This window comes from Leucopleurus acutus (genome assembly GCF_964270905.1).
Source record: "Leucopleurus acutus genome assembly, chromosome: 15".
In the NCBI taxonomy this organism is placed as follows: Eukaryota; Metazoa; Chordata; class Mammalia; order Artiodactyla; family Delphinidae; genus Leucopleurus; species Leucopleurus acutus.
The window spans coordinates 74,613,052-74,635,844 of NC_139157.1; the positions used below are offsets into that span (position 1 = coordinate 74,613,052).

The window sequence follows — 22,793 nt, forward strand, 5'->3', positions numbered from 1 at the left end:
CGAGTGATGCGAAATGGCCAGCGCCTGCGCGGCCCCCGCAGGCCCCTCCCCGCCGCAGTATCCCTGCGCAAAGTCCCCGCGCGCGGGCGGGAGGAGGGGCGCGCCGGCCCCTCCTCCCCGCGCGCGGCCACGTGACGCCGGCCGAGGAGATTGGAGCGGCGGCGGCGCGTGGCGGCAGACGGGTGCAGCACCGGGCACTCACGGCAGGATCTCCACCACCTCCTCCTCCCCCCGGGAGCTTTGACGGTACCTTCTCCTTCGCCCGGCTCGTCGCCGCCGCCGCCGCGGCGCCCCGACGAAGGGGAGAAGACGCAGCTGGGCCGCCGTCGTTAGAGGGGTCGTCGGCTGCCGCTCGCTCGGTCCGCCGTCGCCTCGGAGGTCGATCCTCCCGCGGGGTCTCCGCTTCCTCCTCCCAACGCCAGCGCCCGCTCACCGCCGCGATGGGGCTCCTGGACTCGGAGCCGGGCAGCGTCCTGAACGTGGTGTCCACGGCGCTCAACGACACCGTGGAGCTCTACCGCTGGACCTTGTCCATCACAGGTAAAGCTCTCCATCCTCGCCTGGCCCCGCGGGAGACACCAGCCCCCGGCCTCGGAGCGCCCGGCCCGGCAGCGCCCCCGCCCCTTGCGGCTGTTGGGATGCTGCGGATCCGAGGAGGTGCCGGGCGCGGAGACCGCGCTAGGGCACTGGTTAATCTGATCCGAACGTTAATTCTTCCTCCTCCCCTCGACGCTTGCCCGGTTTTCCTCTGAGCTTCCACCATCTCTCGTCAGGTTCTCGGATGCAGGAGCTGGCATTTCAGATGGAGTCTGTGCTGCTGAGAGCTCGGCGCAGGCCCGCCCCACCCTGTGGTCCCACATCTTCCGAGCTCTGACACTTCTCTTTTGCACAGGGATCATTTTTAACATTTAGCAATATTCCGTCGGTGAGATGGCTCGGGAGGGCAGAGGGCCCAGTGGTCGCTGTCCTTTTGCTTTTTTTTGGCCTCCTGGTTGCTTTGACACACCTGCTAATAGTTTCTTGTCTAGCTCGTCCATCTAGAATATAATTTGGAAAGAAAAGTCAAAAGCCATTGTTCGGCTCCTTGAACCTTGGAGGAGGTTAGTTTCCGAGGCTTTTTCAACAACAGATAGGCTTGAAGTGATTGTGATGGCTTTGCGCAGTGCAGTGCGGTCAGGGGGAGGGGGAAGGTTAAAACACCGGGAAAGAAGTAGGGAATCTTTAGGAAAGGGGGTCTCTACAGCAGCACCTAGAGGTGGTCCCAGAAGCCTACACGTATACAGTTGTTTTAAATTGGCAAACTTTTCCCTTTCAGTGTTGCAGTTTGACAGGGATGGTTAGTTGGCTGAGCTAGGCAGCTTTTCTAAGGGGAAGAGTTGTGCTAATATGTTATTTTTATATTTTACCATTTATTTTCTTCATTTACTTCAGTTACTTTTGGGTTTAAAGCATTTACAAGTTTTTGAAATAAACAGTTAAGCTAACAGGATTTTAGAAATGATCTTATGTTTTGCCATTTCCAGTCCTTTTTGCAGTATTGCCCTGCATCCCAGCGGCGGAGGAGGTTAACCTTACATGTTAGGACTGTGCCTCCCTTCCCAAGGAATGGAAATATATTCCTATAGTTTGGTGTTCGTCGTTAGAGTCAATGGGACAGTGGTTACAGCATGAACACAGTACAATACATGGGATATATGTCGTGGAAAAAAACGTGTGCTGGAATTATTTATGTGTGAGACAAAATGATTCTTTGGCATTGATATGGCTTTAACTTCTTTAGCAAAGTGTATTCTTTTTCAGAAGATCTCAAGTTTGACATTGAGAAATAAGCTACTTATTTAGCTGTTGCACTTGCAAATGGTTAAAAAGCACTTTTTAATGGAGTCGTTCCTTTTTAAGTGTCTCTTCTATGTAGTGTACGCTGAGGTTATGCTGCTATACCTACAAAAACTGGGAAAGATGTATCCTTCCCTTGGTCTCTGTGATTTTGGTTATTTAAACATTGTATCAGGGTTTCCCACGACACAATTGTACAGAGCTGAACATCAGGCAAGCTCTTTGGCAGGTAAGTGCACTTTGCATGCTTCAGAGTTCAGGTCTCGTCAAGGTCCTCAGATCTCCATATAGCCAGCCACACCCAGGAGTTCTCATTCCTGTCTGTCTTCCCTTCCTACCTCAGAGCTTTCCCACCTCTGGAGTCGCAGAGCAATTGACAGCAAAGGTAGAATATGCCTTTCTGTGATGATTAATTCCTTCCTAATGATGCTTGTATAAAAAAAATCACAAATGAAACGGGAAGCTTTGTGCACTTGCCTCATGTGAAAGCTGTCCACGAGCCTGTGAAGGGCAAATAATATAATATTGAGGGCCAAGCCGGAGTAGTGAGAGTAGCCACTAGAACGAAGTGACCTCTCACTAGCAGATCAGAGGGAAGGTATTCACCCATGCTCTGGCTATCCACTTACGAAACCTGAGACTGCTTCCTTGCTTCCTGTAATGAGCTACCTAGTGTAGGTAGATGGTATTTCTTAGCCAACTTAGAGGCTTAGTGGGTTCTACCTTGCTGCTGTGTAAGAGGGCTATTTCAGACTCAGGCAGAATAGGCCTGCCCCACTCTCCGGTCTTTGATTCATTCGCACTACTCTGATTCCAGTAGGATCTCCTTGCTATAGTTTCATGAAAATCTGGGTGAAGGAGTTTCAAAGTAGAAAAGTAGCTTATGAGATGAGGCTGAAGAAGAAGTCGATGAGTCAGAGGGGAAGATAAAAGTGGGCAGAGAGAAAGATGGTGTTGAGAAATAGCTATGAGTACGGTGAAAGAATGCAGATCATTCAGGGAGAGAAAGAAATGAGCAAGGCTCTGTGCCCTTGAGTGCTTTCATCCTCACACTGTAGTTGTGTGCTTCTTTGTTTCTGTTTTTTTAGTTCATTAAATACTTCTCTCCACTGAGGTTTCTGCCTAAGTGAAAAGTTAAGTGTAAAGTTTTCTGCCTAACTCTTATCTACTTTGGACTTTCAGAACAGGAATAGTTACACATTTGTAGAGTACATTTGCTGAGCCCAAAGGTTTTTGCCCTAGGGCAGTTTCTGCAAAAATACCATTTTGCGCTGTTATATCAAATGGTGTTTTTTTTAAAAATAAATTTATTTATTTATCTTTTCTTTTTTTATTTTCGGCTGCATTGGGTCTTCGTTGCTGCACACAGGCTTTCTCTAGTTGCGGTAAATGGGGGCTGGTGGCTTCTCTTGTTGCCGGTCATGGGCTCTAGGCTCGCGGGCTTCAGTAGTTGTGGCACATGGGCTCAGTAGTTGTGGCTCACAGGCTCTAGAGTGCAGGCTCAGTAGTTGTGGCACACAGACTTAGTTGCTCCGCGGCATGTGGGATCTTCCTGGACCAGGGCTCAAACCCATGTCCCCTGCATTGACAGGCGGATTCTTTACCACTGCAGCACCAGGGAAGTCTCCCAAATGGTGGTTATTTAATAAAACATGTCCAAAGCAATGTATAAAAATTGGGCTTGGGCTTCCCTGGTGGCTCAGTGGTTGAGAGTCCGCCTGCCGGTGCAGGGGACACAGGTTCGTGCCCCGGTCCGGGAAGATCCCACATGTCGCGGAGCGGCTGGGCCCGTGAGCCGTGGCCGCTGAGCCTGCGCATCCGGAGCCTGTGCTCTGCAACAGGAGAGGCCACAACAGTGAGAGGCCCACGTACCGCAAAAAAAAAAAAAAAAATTGGGCTTTTCAGAGACACATATCTAGCAAATACAGAGTATGTCCCACAGTGTATAAACCCAGAAAGTATTACTTTTACTACATCATTAATACATTGGAGTCAAAACTTTGAAAGAGCTGTACTTTTAGAAAAACAGCAAAAATAAATTTTCCCTTCTCTATATTATATTTTTAGATATTTTGAACAAGCAAGTGAGTCTTGCTTTATAATATATAGGAAACTATAGACTGGTATAGGACATATTTATACCCGTTGGTGGCATGAGAGTAGGTACTCTGATGTCATTGTGTTTTTTTCTTCTATTTTTTCACTTTATGAGTACATTAAAATTATTAGGACTGGGGTCCTAGGCTCAAAGTGTACATCCATTCAAGAAGAATTTTATGTAAAATTTGAAAACCAATGAGTCTTAATACCCCCAACTTATTAATACCCACTTGTACCCGAATTGTACCTTATATTTTCCGTTGCATTTATTATTCTAATAAATACTTATTAGTACCATTTTGTGTAACTGACATTAACATAGAAACATCCTAGAAAGTTAGTAGCCAGCATGCCCGCAATAAGGCCAGATGTTTCTTGAACTACCATATTTCTTTTTGACCACATGTTTTTTTTTAATTATTTTAAACATTTTATGTTGGAGTATAGTTGATTAACAACGTTGTGATAGTTTCAGGTGTACAGCAAAGTGATTCAGTTATACATATACATGTATTTATTCTTTTTCCAATTATTTTCCCATTTAGTTTACATAACGCTGAGCAGAGTTCCCTGTGCTATACAGTAGGTCTTTGTTGGTTATCTATTTTAAATACAGCACTGTGTACATTGACCACATGTTTTTAAACAGCCATTGTTCTTGGAGTATGTTTGTACATGCATGTGTGTTTGGTGGGGGACTTTGACACTGCTCTCTGTTCACAAATATGGCCCCCTATACTTGGGTGAAAAATGAGTGTCTACTTGGGAGTTGAAGTTAGAGCATGAAAGGCCAGTGCAGCTGGCCTTACCCTCACTTTGGAGGGGCAGAAGGGAGAAGGGGATGAGTGGTTCAGGAGGAGGGAGGACTCCTGTGGGATGATGATGAAGTTCAGAAGCTAGGCTTGTATAACCTTTCCTTCTTACCTCATCACCTGCCACTGTGCAGGCACAGTTCTGGGCTCCGGGGAGAGAATGAGGACACTCGGTCACCGCCCCATGCAGCTTACGGCCATTCCACCTTCCTTGGCATCATGGTCTGAAGGCAGTGTGATCAGAGTCAGAGTGAGGCCTAGTTGGGGCCTAGGGAAGGTCAGGAGATTGCTTCTCTACCCTCCTCATCTCCACTTATACTTGCACCGCAGTCTTGAGTCGTGAGGGGAATGTACGGGCTCTGCCTTTAGAGTATTTTAGCTGTTTCACCACGTGAAGTTCATGTGGGTACTGTTGGGGAGAGTATTTGAAAGGTCGACTAAGGAAAGGGGTGTCAAAACTAAAAACCCATGGAAACTGGGAATGAGTTTAAGGGCCAGTGAGTCAGCCTGGCGTGCGAGGGGATGTTTAACTCAGCTCAGATAGGTAGGGTCTGTCCCACAGATTGCTGGGCCCCAGAGGAGCACGGGTCTTTAATATCATCTATTATAGTTACGTTGGTTTTGTTATTTGTCACAGTTAGAGTTTTTTTATCTACGTTATTATCTAAAACAGATTTTTTGTTTGGCCTAGCCTGGAAACTCACCATTCTCAATGTTTCTTTGAGAAAAGACATTCTAAGTTCTAGGCAGTTAATTAAAGACAAATATGTGGAACATGTCCATCTTCTAATGTGGGATCTCCCTTAGGCAGCATTTTCAATGGGGTCCTGGTCTTATCCTTCCTTCATAACCTCCCTGAAGCCTCTAGGAGGTCCCTGCCATTTTAGGGTTGGTTGTTTGTTTGATTCTTGTTACTTTTTCCCTCATCAGTGGTTTTTGGTGGCAGACTCCTGGATTCTAATGTCTGATGCTCTTGTCCATTCCCCAGCAGCATGTAGCAAAGCATCCAATCACAGATGGAATTCCAGAAGGGGAAAACAGTGCAAATTCTAAAAGTAGTGTCAGGACACAGTTTTTTGTTTTTTGTTTTTTTTAGCGGTACACGGGCCTCTCACTGTTGTGGCCTCTCCCATTGCGGAGCACAGGCTCCGGACGCGCAGGCTCAGTGGCCATGGCTCACGGGCCCAGCCGCTCCGCGGCATGTGGGATCCTCCCGGACCGGGGCACGAACCCGTGTCCCCTGCATCGGCAGGTGGACTCTCAACGACTGCGCCACCAGGGAAGCCCCCAGGACACAGTTTTATACAGTTAGATTCTTTGGCTTAGGGAAATAAGGTTTTAAGAATTACGTAGATAGTTATATCAGGCAGTGCTTTTGTGATCTTAAGTGCCACAAAGAAGTTGATCATCCTTTTAAAATTCGATGTTTTATTTTTTTTGTCCTATGATAATGTCATTAGTGAATGATTTAATATTATTAACATAAGTATTATTTTACATTTATTGAGTCACTTATTCTTTTGAATTAGACATATATTAGCACATACAGAAGAGTTGGGTAACAGAAGCATCTGTCTTTTCTCGTGCTACATGGCTCCTTTTTCTTTTTCATTATTAGGACGTTTTTCAATTAAGGTGCTGTTGTTTTATTTTACCTTAGAATGAGAATGTATTAGAATATATATTTAAAAAATCATATGGGTTTTGACTTTTAGAAAAGAGAAGGGAGGAAGAAATACATGGCCTTTCAAAACCAGTTTCCAGCTCTCCGTTCTAACTTGGTCAGTCAGCACTTCCCTGCCCACAGACGTGCAGCTCTAGCCAACTTGGATAACTCACCCGTGAGTAAAACGTGTGCACGTCTGCCTTGACGTCCCTTATCACACTGCCCTTGCCTTTACTGCCCTTTCCCCTGGCTCCTGCCACACGTGCCCGTCACCAAGACCCTTCCGGCTCAGTCTCCCTCCCACACGGAGCCTTTCTCCGTCGTGGTACCCGGAGCAGCTCATTGCTGCATCTGATCCTATCATCCTAAACAATTGCTCATGTACATCGTTGTGCTGTTCCTTCTGGGACTCTGTTGTCTTGTACTGTTTTAACCTTCATTATTATTTATCTTTTCACTTTGTATTTTTCTCCCCAACACTAGGAAGTGCCCATACATTTGTTGATTTGATACAACCCTCTTAATCCAGTATAATTTCAAATAGTGATATATTCTGGTTGCTAAATACTAATAAGGTTTTGGGCTACACTAAATTACAGAGAGTTTTAAAAATGATCTTTATCATTTTTAAAGGTAGTCATAAATTCAGTTGATGTTGACTAAATTTAATGAAGGAATCAAACCATTAAATCACTTAGCACGAAATACTTTCAAGAGATATAAAATCAGATGTAATTCTTCCTCTCTCTTCATAGTCTGTGCGGAAGCCTTGTGATGTGTGTGGGAGTGAGGAGGGCAGCCTGGTGTAGGGGATGGAAAGGATCCTGGACTTGTGTTTAGATGACCGAGGCTTTAGCCCCAGATCTGCCGCTAATTAGCCGTGAGAGTTTGGAGCTGTCCCTTTGCTTTTCCAACTCAACTTTTTTCATCTCTTAATTGAGTTGAATTAGGCAATCTCTAAGGTCTCATCCGGCTCTTAAATTCTGGATATAGATGGAACTTTAAAAAATTCTTTAAATAGGTAAAGCAATTTCAAGCAAACATATATTGATAAGTAATTGAAAAACCACATTCTGTGCAACAATGCCAATCTTTCCCAGCAAGACTGTTACTGGTGCTGCCCAAGTAGTGAAAATAACAGATTCACATTTAGTCCTCTTTTGGGCTTCCGTGGTGGCGCAGTGGTTGAGAGTACGCCTGCCGATGCAGGGGACATGGTTTCGTGCCCCGGTCTGGGAAGATCCCACGTGCCGCGGAGCATCTGGGCCCGGGAGCCATGGCCGCTGAGCCTGCGCGTCCGGAGCCTGTGCTCTGCAACGGGAGAGGCCACAACAGTGAGGGGCCCGCGTACCGAAAACAACAAAACAAAAACAAAAACATATTTAGTCCTTTTCACTTTCTCTTATCTGCTCCATAGGAAATAGTTAAAGGAATAGAAAAACAAAGGGATACGGATATTTAAGCACCTGTTTTGACAGAGCACTGTGCTTGTTGCTATAATTCTGTACCCATTTAATGATATACACATTCCTTGAACAACCCAGAGTTAACTATTTTGTCAAAAATAATAACAGTAACATTAGAGAATAAGTTTATCATTCTGCAGGTGGTTTCATGGTCTTGGGCATGGCCAAGGGCAAATTATTACATTTTTTACATGGTCTTGGGCAAATTATTCCTGATTCTTTGGGGCTCATATTTCTACCTGTACAATTAGAAGGTTTGAGACTACATGTTCTCTTAAGGCCATTTTATTGAATCCTTGTAATAACTCCTAAAACAATGGCTTAGATAGTCTAAACTTAATCTTTATATTTTTTTTCTATAGAACATAAAAATTACTGATGGTAATTTTTCTTTAATTTGGTTTAACTCTTCTCTTGGGACAGAGGAGGATTTAGTGGTTTGATTATTGTCAGTAATAATGACAGTGCTGACACGTATTGAGCTCTTATTCTGTGTCAGACACTATACACGCAGTGTCTTATTCCTCCCAACAACCCTGTCATCACCCGTAAGGCCAGAGAGACTAGGTAACTTGCTGAGGCTTATTCAGCTGCTAAATGAGGAAGCTGGGGTTGTCAGGCTGCTAGTCTGACTTGAATGCCCATATCCAGAACCTAGGGAACTCCTCTAGGTCAGGAAGAAAAGGCCTGGAAGACATCGAAGGGCTTGACTCTTAGCAGGAGGGGCTCAGATGATCCCTGACGTAGGACACACCTGCGTGGAGGCATGGGTGCAGAGGGAACGGGATGCAGCGGAAGGAAGGGCTTTGCGGTGTCCACCTGTGCTGGGAACTCTCCCATTTAACCATCGCCCATCAACCCTGTGAGATGGTTATTATTTCCTCATTAAAAAGAAGAGGGGAGAACAGTTGACTCTCCATCCATAGCGTCTGTCACCCACCCCATCGCTTTCAAAACACCTTACTCTCTTGGTCCTCACAACATCATTTTCTCTTTTCCTTCCTCTCTGGTTGCTTCGCAGCCACGGATCCCACTCTTCCCTTAAGTGTCCCCCAGGGTTCAATCTTTGTTCCTTTTATTCTCTCATTCTATGCGCTCTTTCCCTTGTGACCTGAACTTCTGCTGGGGTTCTCACTGCCGGTGACTCTCTTGTGCGTCTGCAGCCCTGGCAGTCATCTGCAGTTCCAGAGCCTACTGGATGCCTCCACCTAGGTGTCCCATGAGTGCTTCAAATACAAGCTGTTTAAAAATGCACCTGATCGGACTTCCCTGGTGGCGCAGTGGTTAAGAATCCGCCTGCTAATGTAGGGGACATGGGTTCGAGCCCTGGTCCGGGAAGATCCCACATGCCGCGGAGCAACTAAACCCATGCGCCGCAACTACTGAGCCTGCGCTCTACAGCCCACGAGCCACAACTACTGAGCCCGCATGTCACAACTACTGAAGCCCACACGCCTAGAGCCCGTGCTTCACAACAAGAGAAGCCACTGCAGTGAGAAATGAGAAATCCGTGCACCGCAATGAAGAGTAGCCCCCGCTCGCCGCAACTAGAGAAAAGCCCGCGCGCAGCAACGAAAACCCAGTGCAGCCCAAAATAAATAAATAAATTTTTAAAAATGCACCTTATCATCTCCTTCCAGATCTGTTCGTCTTCCTTTATGCTCTGTCCTGGATCCATGACTTTACCATCTGTGCCACCAGGCAGGTCAGAAATCTGGGGGTAATCCTGAACTTTTCTTTCACTCTCACCTCTCACGTCCATGTCAGCCACCACGTCTGTAGATTGTGCCCCCGTGACTTTAATATCTGCCTATCTTTTCCATCACCAGTGCAGCCCCCGAATCCAGGTTTCCCTCATTTCTTGCATTATAGTGGTCTCCAAGGCTGGCTGCCCGTCAGCATCACCAGGGGAACAGTAGATACTGGGGTGGAGCCTAGGAATCTGTATTTTTAACAAGCAGATGATCCTTCTGCGGGCAGCCTAGCAACAGACAGATACCTGAGAACCACTGATCCAGCTGGTTTCCCTGCCTTTCCCCTTCAGTCCCTCTGCCACTGCCTCCGTCATGATCTGCTAAAAGCCGAATGTGGTCTCCTGTTTCTAACCAATGAAGCATCTCCCCTTTATCTACAGGATAAGTTCCAGCGTCTTCAGCATAGTTTGTGAGACTCTCCCAGGTCTGATCTGACCTGTAAATCTCTAGTCATTTCCTGCCATCTTTGCTTGAACATATGCTCTACCTCAGGCCTGCTTAGTTTACAAAATAAGTGCTTTATCTCTTTATTTGGGGCTCTTTATACATACAGTTCTCTCTGCAAGAAAGCCTTCCGCCCTCCCTGTCTGCTTGGCAAGCCCCTCCTCTTTTCTTCAAGGAGCAGTTCAGATGTCAGCTCTGGAAGTTGCCCTTGTCGCCTCTCTCCTGCCCTGCCACTGTTCTCAGACTGGCCTCTGACATTGCTGTCATCGTCCTGCAAAGCAATTGATTTTTCATGTCTGTCTCCTCCAATAGCTGGCGAATTCTGAGAGGTCAGGGGCCACATAACCTGTTGCAAATCACTTAGCTCAAAAAGGATGGAGGGTCTGACTTGAAAAGGTGTTCTGTATACCATGCTGGATGATTTTAAGATATAAATCAGGTAAGGAATAAAAGACTCTTGGTGGAGGGTGTTCAAGGGAAGCCCCACTTCAGATGGACCATTTTTCCTCCCATTTTTAAAATAAAGGTGTAAATTTATACACGATAAAATGAACTCTTTCCGAGGATCCTTACAGGTGGATTTATCTTCCTGTCTCTGTTACATAGATTCTCTCATAACAGAGTCCTTTTGCTCTTTGTATCCATGGGAAAAGCAGCATCTGCCCTCTCTCTAGTTTGTGGATGGAGGTGGAGCTCCCTGGCAGCTCCTTCCCTAGTGACCTGAAGTACAGCCAAGCTTTAGGATTTAGGGGGTTTGTATTAGTTTCTTTTTTTTTTTTTCTATAATATAGAAAAATAAAGATCAAAGTCGATGAATACCCCATGTTTTAGGTTGGCTTTTGGCGTAGAAAGATATGGTCACAGAAGAATAATATGACAACAGTAAAGAAAAGGGAACAATCACTGGTAAGACCATAGTGGCACAGTGCCTTCAACAAAATCAGCCCCCCATCTTTTAAGTCACCCCCTCCTTGTAAGAGGATTACTCTCTCTCCTGTCTTTTAAGTACTTTAGTTTATTTTTAATTCTAGAATATGTTTTGATTTGAATGACAGAACCATAATTTCCATGAATAGAGAGTAGGCCTCCTCTGTAAACGATAAAGTATAATCAGTTTTTCTGGGGTTTTTTTGTTGTTGTTGTTTTCTTTCAAGTCACTATCCCACCCTTCTAACAACTCTTATTTTATTGAAACCATGGTTATTGTGTCACGCCCCAACTTCAGAAGCTATGTGATTAAATATTTTTGTATTTGTGTTTCATGTCTTGTATCTTATTTTCTGCTGACAGCATATAGAAACAGACTAATTTATTTTTAGGTAAAGTATTTTGAAAGACAGTTAACTTACCCAGAGCTATTTTGCATATATAGTTTTAGTAAAACTGACAGTTTAAATAGGGGGACATTGTAATGAGCAATTAAGTTAAATTCATTTAGTCTAGGTTTTACGAACTGGCTAAAAGATAAATTTTTTTTTTTACTTAAAAAAATATATTATTTTCCTCAAAATAGAACATAGAAGTGTTTTGCATTACCAAGAATAAGCTAGACATTAGATTCACAACCTTTAAAATGCTGTTTAGCTTTTAGAAATATAAAAATTAACTTCAGTGTCCTTTTGTAATGTAAATTTTTGTCAACCTCATATTTCATCATCATGCTTCTCTTAGAAATGTTTTATTTGTGGCAAGATTCTATTACAAATTTGATGCAGGGTTGCATATTTGAATTTAAAAACAGTTGATTCATTTTAAATGAAATAATATGTTACATTATATATATATATACACACACACACACATATGCAAGGTAAATGATTTATAGCTTTAGAGAAAAGTACTTAAGTTGGTTATATTCATGGGAAAAAAGGTAGACTCATGTTCTCAAGGAAAAAAAAATGTCTCGAATATGTGGTTGCTGTTTAAGTTATAGAAATGTAATGATCTCTAACTTAATCCTCAACTTAATACACATATAACCGTACTCGTCTTCAATATCCAGAAATATTCTGGGGAACAGCTTCCATGCTCCAGACCTCTTCATTTTACTAAGTTTTTCCTGCTTTCGGCATAGGATGGAGCAGCTTGCAAACTGTGCTAGTAAATTTCAGATGTTTAATATGAAAGTCAGGTTTCTCCTTAAAGTATTTATTTTCTGTCTATGAAACCTTTAACTTTTCATCCCAAGCCTCTTCTGAATTTTCAATGAGCTTTGTTTCTTCTCTCTGTTCTCGAGGTTCTCTGTAAAACATATAATGTGTGCCTTATGTAATGAAACTTCATTTTCAAAAGGTACTCCCAGGAATTGGTCTTGTTTCTTTGGTTTTTACATCATGTATTTTTGTTGGGCCTCTAAGAATCTGTATTTGGTCAAATTAGGAAAACTAGGTTGAAACATTATGCTTCCTAATAAGTTCATTTTATAGAACATTTATTGTATAAGGAATTTTATGTTCTCTCTGTAGATAAACGCGTGGAAAATTGGCCTCTGATGCAGTCCCCGTTGCCTACGCTTTGTATAAGTACCCTTTACCTCCTGTTCGTGTGGCTGGGTCCAAAATGGATGAAGGACCGAGAACCTTTCCAGATGCGTTTAGCGCTCATTATCTATAATTTCGGGATGGTTTTGCTTAACCTTTTTATCTTTAGAGAGGTAGGTTTACTAAAGTTCACTTTATAATTCCCCAAGTCTATTGCAAATTAAAAAAGGAGAATGTGTAAAACTATCATTGTAATGTTGTGCCCTAAGATAAATGTTAGCTACTCTAAGAGTAAATTTTATGTTATTGACAGTTTTCATTTTTGGATAACAAAAATATGAAACATATGTAAAGTGTAAGACAGTTGTTTAAAGTGGGATTTTGAAGCAGACACACTGGATTCTAAAATAACCCTTACTAGCTTTTCTGACACTGGAAGTTATTTAACTTTTTTGAGATTCATTTCCCCCATCTGTAAGATGGGCATAATACCTAACTTCTAGGGTATCAGAGATAAGTGAGATAATTTTTACATAGTGTTTGGAACATATTAAGCGCTCAGTAAATAGTTGTAGCTATGTTTATAATTCTTATTCAGCAGTTTCAGGTTTGGTAACTGATGAAAATATGCAGATGTAGAATACCAATCTCAAGTTTAAATCCTATTACATAGTGTAATTGTATTTTATGTTGGAACTGAAGTGAGTTAACTGTTATACAGCTGTTGCTACTAACCACTACCCACCTTTCTGGGCAGCAGCAAATCCTCCATGGCATTTTGAAAGAAAATCCTAAAGGCTGGATTGGCACAGCCATTTCTTAAGTTGTAAGAGTGAAAGGAATTTGTTTTCTACGAGACTCCTCATTAATGTTCTGTATGAACCCAGAGTACTAGACTCGTGATGCTAGGGAAAAGAACAGTATGCTCCTTTTTTTTTTTTTTTTTGCGGTACGTGGGCCTCTCACTGTTGTGGCCTCTCCCGTTGCGGAGCACAGGCTCCGGACGCGCAGGCTCAGCGGTCATGGCTCACGGGCCCAGCCGCTCCGCGGCATGCGGGATCCTCCCGGACCGGGGCACGAACCCGTGTCCCCTGCATCGGCAGGCGGACTCTCAACCACTGCGCCACCAGGGAAGCCCAAGTATGCTCCTTTTAAAAAACCTTTCTTTAATTGACAACTTAGCCTACAGAAGCTCAACTTCATAAAAAACTTTAACTTCTTTGGATACTTTACCCAATTTGTTAGATGCAACCCACTCTGGTTCAAGACTAGAAATCCATGCAACTCTTGCTGCATATGATGAATCACAGTTTCTCAATATTATGAGGTAGAGAGTCTCTGTCTCAGTCCAAATGTCACATGTCATTTTAAATTTAGATTTCAATTTTAAAATAAATTGACAGATAGTAAATTTTAGAAATTCCAACATATTAAATGTTTAATGCATTGAACAATTTTAAGACCGTATTGCTTTTAAAAATATTTTGCAAGTTTGCATATTGTAGGTAGTGCTTATACATGCTGTATCTACTGAAACTTTACTCCAAATATCCTTCCCTTTTTCCAGCTATTCATGGGATCATATAATGCAGGATATAGCTATATTTGCCAGAGTGTGGATTATTCGGATAACGTTCACGAAGTCAGGGTAAGTACCTTAAAAACACTGTTAATCAGTAGAAGTTGGTTTAATATTGTAGTCCCTAGTCTGTGAAAAACATTCTTCAGTATAGTGGTAAGAGTGTACTGGATTGTTTCGAGTCAACAAAGCGATGCTTTTTTTTTTTAAGTACATAATTGAAAATCTGTTTTCATCCCTCCAGTATCTTCTCTCATTTGGTGATGTGAGAGTGAAGGTGTGTTGGATTACTAAAACGCAGTACTCAAAAAAATAAAAAAAGAAGTTCCATGTATAGTATAAAGATGATGTTTTAGATTTTTGTTTTTCGGTCAAGAAGAGAAACTCTTAAAGCTGAATTCATTTGTTAAGAAAGCCTGAGGAAAACGAACATCTTATAAACTATGTACTGTTTAGTAAATTAAGCACAGCACAACTTGTTTAGGTATAAACTCAGTTTTTATCATCTTCGCAGAAAAGTAGACTAGTAATATAGTGTTATCATATTGTACTTTGCAGTCACCTGCATCAGTAAATTATCTTATTTTATTAACTATTTATTGAACTCCTCTTGTGTGCTATGGTTCATATTAAACATTACATATACATAAAACATTTATATAGCATATATAACATATGTTATATGTATGTGTGTGTTTTATGTTACATGTAATATATGTATTAATATAATTTGTAGTAGCTGCCCTTGGAAAAAAGTAGCTCTTTAGCATTGGGGTTGGACAATATAAATAGCAGTATTCATCAAGACCCAGCACCAGATTGCTTTCATGTAGTTACCATTTTATGTCTCTGTCTTCATTTCCCTATTAGGAGATATAATGCGCCGATGAAAGAAAAATCACCCCTTTTGGTTGTCATGTTGGTTTTATTCATTGAACAAATGTGTATTGAACATGTGCTGTATGCAGATAGTGTGAGGGGGCCCTGGGGACCCAGGTGGAAAGGCAGATAGGATCCCTGCCTTTGTGGAGCTGACATTCTAGCAAAGGTGGGAGAGGCAGACACTAGTCATGTAAAGAAATGGTTAACAAGAACCTACGACCCGTGATGCAACTGAGAGGGAATGAGAGGAGCCCCTTTATACAGATTTGTTGGCCAAGGTAACCTCGCTAGAGAGCCTCTCCCTGGGTGGAGCGCTGGCTCTGGTCTTGCTCAGGCCGGGGGAAGTAAAGGGAAAAGCGCTGGGCTTGCTTCCTCTGAGGAGTGAACCTAGGTAAACCCCTTGGACGAAACAACATGCTAACATTTTGGGGATAAAGTTTTAAAAATACCCCTCTGGTCATTGTGAGCCTACCATCCTGGCATTCATAAATGGTCAGTTCTTTAAAAATTGAGAATGGACTTGAGGATATGGGGAGGGGGAAGGGGAAGCTGGGACAAAGCAAGAGAGAGGCATGGACATCTATACACTACCAAACGTAAGGTAGACAGCTAGTGGGAAGCAGCCGCATAGCACAGGGAGATCAGCTCGTCTGCAGGGGTGGGATAGGGAGGTGGGAGGGAGGGAGACGCAAGAGGGAAGAGATATGGGAACATATGTATATATATAACTGATTCACTTTGTTATAAAGCAGAAACTAGCACACCATTGTAAAGCAATTATACTCCAATAAAGATGTTAAAAAAAAAATTGAGCTATTGTGAGAACTGAAATCAAGTAGGAGAAAGAACCAGAGCGGCAGCAGATTGCATTTGAAAATTTCCTGGCTCTCTCCTCCTCTCTAATATGAGATGTGGCAGAATAAGTGTTTTACCCAAAGACTCATTTTTGTATCCATTGTTACGTAGCCAAGAAGGATCTCTTCACTTTGATGTAGCTATTCAGTTTACAAACTAAAGAGAAGGATTATTTATTACTATTCATGAGTTGTGGCTAATTTAGAGGCCCAGATGGGGGGAGAAATAAGACATTATCTCTTCCCTTCTAGATAAAGTTTGCTGCACCAAAATGTTATACTTTAAAGTACTAACATAATAGTGAATACTATAGTGTTGCTGTGAGAAATCCCCTATTTCAAGCCTATTTTCAAACAACTTTATCATTTTCAACAATATTATTACTCAAGCAAATTCAGTAAATAATTCTCAGTTTGTAAATACAATACTAATTTTTCTTTGGCCTTTCTCTTTCTTCCTTGCCTACACTTTAAAATTGTCATTTTGTTTTTCAAAAGCAAAAAGCCAAACCCAGACAAACAAAAACCCGTGGCATCCAACAGGTGCAGGCATAAAATGAGGAAGGTCTCTATCAGCTGTGAAACACCTAAGCCTGGCTGTGAGTGAATCTGCCAAACCCCTGACCCGCAGAGGTGTACGGACAGATTTCAGTTACGTACCGCTGCCTTTGGTATTTGTACATAGGACACATGTCATAGAAAATACTTGACCTAAAAAAGATGAATTGAGGTTACTATTTTAGTAGGATGCTTGGAAAATATTTTAAAACATACATACAGAGGTCACCTCTCACTGGGTCCTAGGATCTTGAATCTCAGCATGTAATGTAATCTTTCTGCACCATCTGGTGTCTTAATTAGAGCCCAGGAAAAGAAAAGACTTATTTATGTAAGCAGGATTATATTTATGACCTAAGAAATATTTGTTGTGTGTGTTTGTTTGTTGCAATTTATCATTTTAAAGATGTTACTGCCTAATAAAAACTGTGATTAAGTATTTTGTTGCATATTAACATATGTGAGAGAGAGAGAGACAAGACACTCACAGAGCCCAGTTGATACCCAAGCACACTTGCAAGCATCTCTGAGGTATGATATAGGCTAGGCATGCACAAGTGAAATACCTTTACCAAGGAAATATCTCAGTTTCTCTACCATGTTGAAAATCACAGCAATGTGAAAGTGTTTACAGCTCTGCATTCAGCAGTTGGGTACTGGTGACATCCAGCTATGGAACAGACTGAAAATTTTCTCTGAATTGTTGGCACTGTGTAGATATAGATTTGGACTCTTTCTTTCCCATTATTTTCCCTGTGAATAGATGCCTAGGTTTCACACCCACTTAGACAAAAATGATTCTGTGCCTCCTACATTTTGTGCAGTGAAGATTGTTTAGGACTTAGAATGTGTAGAAAACCATGTGATAGTGTCATTCTGGTGTTTGTAAAATGCTTTTTTCCCTTCCTTTCTACAGATAGCTGCTGCTCTGTGGTGGTACTTTATTTCTAAAGGAATTGAGTATTTGGACACAGTGTTTTTTATCCTGAGGAAGAAAAACAACCAAGTCTCCTTCCTTCACGTATATCATCACTGTACAATGTTTACATTGTGGTGGATTGGAATTAAGTGGGTCGCAGGGGGACAGGGTGAGCATTTTCAGGAACATATCCCCAGGCAGTAAATTATGTAAATGTGGAAGATGGAAAGTAGTGAGAATTTGACTTGGTCTATAATTTAATTTACCTTCATGGTTAATTATTTCTGTGTTAATTTCACTTTAAAGAAGTTTGAAGACAGTAAAGCTTTAGCTTTTTATCTGTGACTACTTTCACACCTACAGATTTACCCCAGAGATAAGCATAAACGAATCCCAAACATAGCAAGTTATATTTTGATAGGGAACAGTTCTAGTGGTTCTGATCCAGAGGATACCAAGATACAGCTTCTCAGTCTGAAGGCTTTGTCTCCTCTCCAAGCCCAAAGCCCACTCCTGCTGTCAGACAGGCCCAAGTGCACCTGTTGGTTCTTACTCAAAGGAAATTGTGTGTAGCCTTCTCAGTGCTGCAGAGAACCTGAATTCACAGTTTGGCCAAGGTCTGCCTCCAGCTTTTCAGATGCCTGTACATTGGAGATGATTCACATCATTGAGCTGTAGACAGACCATTCCTCTGATGGGGACCCAGGGTACAAGTCAGTATGTAATAGTACAGTTCACCTTGCTACCTTCCATTTAAAACTATTTAGGAAACTAAGAAATAAGTACTATTTTGTTGTAGCTATGTGTATCAGCACATGTAAAGGCAATAATGAAACATTTACAAATCTGCTTAAACAATTATATGTACCATGACTTTTTTCCCCCAAGAGTAATAGAATGCAAAGTAATACTGGCAGTAGTTCTGTATTGGGGCCTACTTAAGCCACTGGAGTACCCTCATTTGAAAACTTGCCACTTTGAAAGTCCTTTGCATTTGAAGGACACCCTTTTTTATTTATATGGTGAAAGCCTGAGTCTAAACTTTAAAAATACTTGGCATGCTCTGAAGAGAAGGCTTTTCCATTAGAACTATTTTACAACTTTTATTCCTCATCTGTACTCAAGATTAAATGTTGGAAAATAATGTAGATTCATTTATTTTATGTCTAAATGGTTTATCACCTAATACAGGTTTCTGTAGCTTGTAATTAATTACCTCTGTTTTTCTAAAGCATTTTTCGGAGCCCAGATGAATTCCTTCATCCATGTGATTATGTACTTATACTACGGGTTAACCGCCTTTGGCCCATGGATTCAGAAGTATCTTTGGTGGAAACGATACCTGACCATGCTGCAGCTGGTGAGTTAAATGCTTCTAAAGTTTTTTCTGGTGAAACACTGAGAATGTTTGAATCTAATTAATTGTAAAGTACTGAGTCGTTTTCAGCAATTTTCTGTTACCAAGCCGACTTTCTCTGTGCTCCAGCTATAGGAGTTGAGGCTGTTTGGTTCTGAGCTACCTGTTCATAGACCTAGTGGTCATGGCCACTCGTTTTTTAAATGTCCTTAAAAGACCAGACTCAGCTCTTGTCTAAGAGAAATATCCTTTAAACATATTTGTGAAATGGATGAGTAAAGACCTAAGCACACCACAAAGTACACAGACTCATTTATGATTAGAAAAATAATCTAACTTCTTTCTTAGGCTTTTTTTCCACTTAAAATGTTACTACTGCCTCTCTTCATCCTGCCCTTATGTAAATTTTCTGTTGTCTATTCCATTTTTCCATCCTTATGAACAGATCCCATACGTTTAGAATATGAAAGTTGTAGGAAAGGCACAGAGCCAAGGAAGGGGTGGGGTAAAGGAAGGGACGAAGGGGGACTTCCCTGGCGGTCCAGCAGCTTCCACCACAGGGGACATGAGTTCCATCCCTGGTTGGGGAACTAAGATCCTGCATGCCTCATGGCACGGCCAAAAAATTGAAAAATAATTAAATTTAAGAAAAGGAAGGGACCAAGGACCAGAGAACTCTTAATTCCCCGACACACACTCATTAGCGAGCAGAGCTCGGTATTCTCAAATGCTAGTCTTCAGAGCAGGCAGTTCTCAGCACCTACCCCCAGTAGGACTTCTTGTAGCATCTGGGTGCATCCGTGCAACCTTCCAAGCCAAGCACTAGCCCAGTAACCAAACTGGAAATCCAAAACCAACCTGGTAGCTGTTCTTAAGCCTTGGCATTTATTATAATTTGCTTTAATCATAGCACGTACACAGTTTTATCAGTGTACAGTGGAATCACATTGGGAAAGAGTATTCATCTCTGCTTTAAGTTTCTAAACAATAGGCTAACCAAACAGGAAGCACAACCTTTGGGAAATGCTGGGTGTGCAGGATTCATCTGTAAGTAAAGTGCTACAGGAAGCTTCCTCCAGTTTTTGTATAAGCCATTTATATAGTTTGTGTAATTCGTTTCTCTCAGTAATTATTAGATGGTCCCAAGAAAATGAGGAGGTGACAAAACTCATGTGAACTCTCCATCTCTGCTTTGCTGCAGCCCGCACCTGACTGTCCTTTAGCAATTCCACCCCCCACACTCACCCTTCTTCCGTGATGCACGTCCTAAAAACCATTGTGAAATCAAAAGTTCTTAAAATCTGGATTTTGCCATGGAAAACTTTTAAAGTTTTTTAGTCTGATAGAAATTTGGGGCTTAACATGGGATAAGTTTTAAAACTAATATTTAATATAGTAATTAATATTGATAATGCTGTCCTTTAAAGAGAAACAATTGCCCTTTCCAAACAGGATGTTAATTTCATGAAAGGTAGCGTATTTCCAAGCGAGAAGTTCTCACAACAGTTAATCGTGTATGTTAATCTTGTAAAAAGCTAACCCTTGTTAATACCATGGAATTCATAACTCTTGAGAACCATTCACTCTTTTTACACTTATTTTCAAATATCTACAAAATTTTACCAAAAAATCTTAGTCTTTAAAGACTTTAAAGACTTCAAATGCATATTTACCTGTCTGCTGTTCTGTAAGAAACAAGTACTGAACCACTTTGATAAGCTCATTTTTAGACGTATATGTACCAGCTTGCTGACAACTTTGTGGAAAGAAATCAGTCAAAAATATGGGAGGAGGGCTTCCCTGGTGGCGCAGTGGTTGAGAGTCCGCCTGCCGATGCAGGGGACACGGGTTCGTGCCCCGGTCCGGGAAGATCCCACATGCCGTGGAGTGGCTGCGCCCGTGAGCCATGGCCACTGGGCCTGCGCGTCCGGAGCCTGTGCTCCGCAACGGGAGAGGCCACAACAGTGAGAGGCCCGCGTACCGCAAAAAAAAAAAAAAAAAAAAGGGAGGTAAACAAAAATTGAAGAGCCTATAGTACCACTACTTTACTCTCTTAGGCCACTGATATTCCCTCTCATGAGGTAAAATTATTCAACATTATGCAAAAAATAATTCCTTGAGCCCAGACACCAGGCCAAGGGCTCGGGAATCATGGAGACCAACGCAGAGCCCCGCCCTCGGTTGTACACGGGTGGAGAGGTGGACAGTCCAGAAGTCAGCAGATGCAAAAGACACAATTCCTATGAAACGAAAAAACCCACACAAAACAGAACCCTTCGGTTAAAGGGATGGAGGTACCCTCTGGGTAGAGGTACTTGAGTCTTAGCAGGAAGCCCTAGCTGAGGACATGTCATTTGAGCAGCAGCCTGAGTAAGGAGGAACCAGAGAACTCTTAAGCCTTGGACCGTGGGGCGACGGCATGGGCCTGGCTCAGCCGCACAGAAGATGCTGAGGTCGTGACGAGCTGCTTGCTGCCCACAGTAAACGTACCTGCGCTGTTTTGTTTTTCAGATTCAGTTCCACGTGACCATTGGGCACACAGCGCTGTCCCTTTACACCGATTGCCCCTTCCCCAAATGGATGCACTGGGCTCTCATTGCCTATGCAGTCAGCTTCATATGTCTCTTCCTTAACTTCTATGTTCGGACGTACAAAGAGCCTAAGAAAGCCAAAACCGGAAAAACAGCTGCGAATGGTATTTCAGCAAACGGTGTGAACAAATCAGAAAACCACCTAGTGGTAGAAGATGGAAGAAAGCAGAAAAATGGAAAGGCCAAAGGAGAGTAAAGTGAACTGGGCCTTACCTGGTGTCGACAGCAAGGAAGCTCCCACTTCACATACGATTTCAGGGAAACCAGAAGCAAATGAGGGTTTGGGGATAGGGAGAAAAAGACAAACGTGCTCTATGTATTAGTGACCTTTAGATTGAGTAAAGTGTTAAATACAACACCCAGATGTTTTATTTATGAAGTTTTTATTTTAAACATTTTTTTTATTAGCCTTGATGTTGTCAGACCAAAGCAATCATCACGTGACTTTGGAGGCCCCTCTCCCTGTTCATATTCATGTGTACAATGTATGAGAGTTTTCATGTCTCTTCATTCTTCAGACTGATAATCACAGAAACATGGTCTTTATGCCTTTTTTTTTGGCTAAATTGCTACTTACCTACTGATGAAAATCAGTTACCTTCCCTCTTCTGGTCCCAAACTGGAAATGCAGCTACTTTAAAACGTGCACGTTTGAATTCATTTGCTGACTGGAGTGGTCAAATCTCTCCACCTCTAGTCTGAAGATACCCTCCTGGTTGGAATTAAATTTTAAAAATCTGATGATCTCTGTAGACTCTTAGAGGCTTGATGATGATGGTGTTGGGGAAAATAAGAATTACAGTAAAATCCTGCCCGGCGACTCAAAGGTCACCGTGACCTGCAGCACAGATCACTGTGGGAAACAATTTTTGTGATGAAAAGGCAGCCTTTCAATACTCCTGTTACTACCAGATATATATGATAAACATTAAGGTTACTGTCTGATTGGAACATGAAACAACTCATGTCTCTATTAGTAACATCATAGTTACACTTATGTGCTGTTAGAAGAGAGTATGTTGATTTTTATCAGGCTTTCCTTGTTTTGATTTGTGGCTGTTACCGATTTTTCATATGTGGAAATATACCTACCTCTTCTGTTGGAAAGAACAGTTAAAATTAAATAAATTTTAATTAAAAAATCAAGGAGTCCTCTAATGTAGATTTTAATATTAACTTTCAAATTCACTAACACTGTTTTGTGTTTTTTTACAAGTAGTGTCCAGCAAGCTTCTCTGTGAAACTATCCTTCTCTTTTAACGTGTTTAATTTTGGAGTGATACTTTTCTTGTGACAAAGTTGCAAGATCTTATCTGTAACTAGATATGAAGTGTAAACCCATTTTGGTGCAATATTCTTGACTCCTTGGTGCTAAAGATCATTAAATTCAGTGCTTGATTGTTACAAAGTGTTAATTGCTAAGACATAAGATGAACACGAAAGTGAGAGTAGCCAGAATCAGAAAATGAAATTTGCTGTTTACAAAGGAAGTGTT

General features: G+C 42.0%; 1 protein-coding gene across 1 annotated transcript; it reads left to right on the forward strand.

The window, feature by feature from the left end:
- Window positions 1–440: 440 nt before the first annotated feature.
- On the forward strand, window positions 441–22,170 carry ELOVL4 (ELOVL fatty acid elongase 4; the record flags this gene model as incomplete). Its single annotated transcript, XM_082855374.1, has 6 exons — window positions 441–540; window positions 12,544–12,731; window positions 14,126–14,206; window positions 17,348–17,519; window positions 18,583–18,710; window positions 21,219–22,170. The coding sequence occupies 6 exons, from the start codon at window positions 441–443 to the stop codon at window positions 21,492–21,494; spliced, it is 945 nt and encodes a 314-aa protein (XP_082711500.1). The 3' UTR covers window positions 21,495–22,170.
- Window positions 22,171–22,793: the final 623 nt, after the last annotated feature.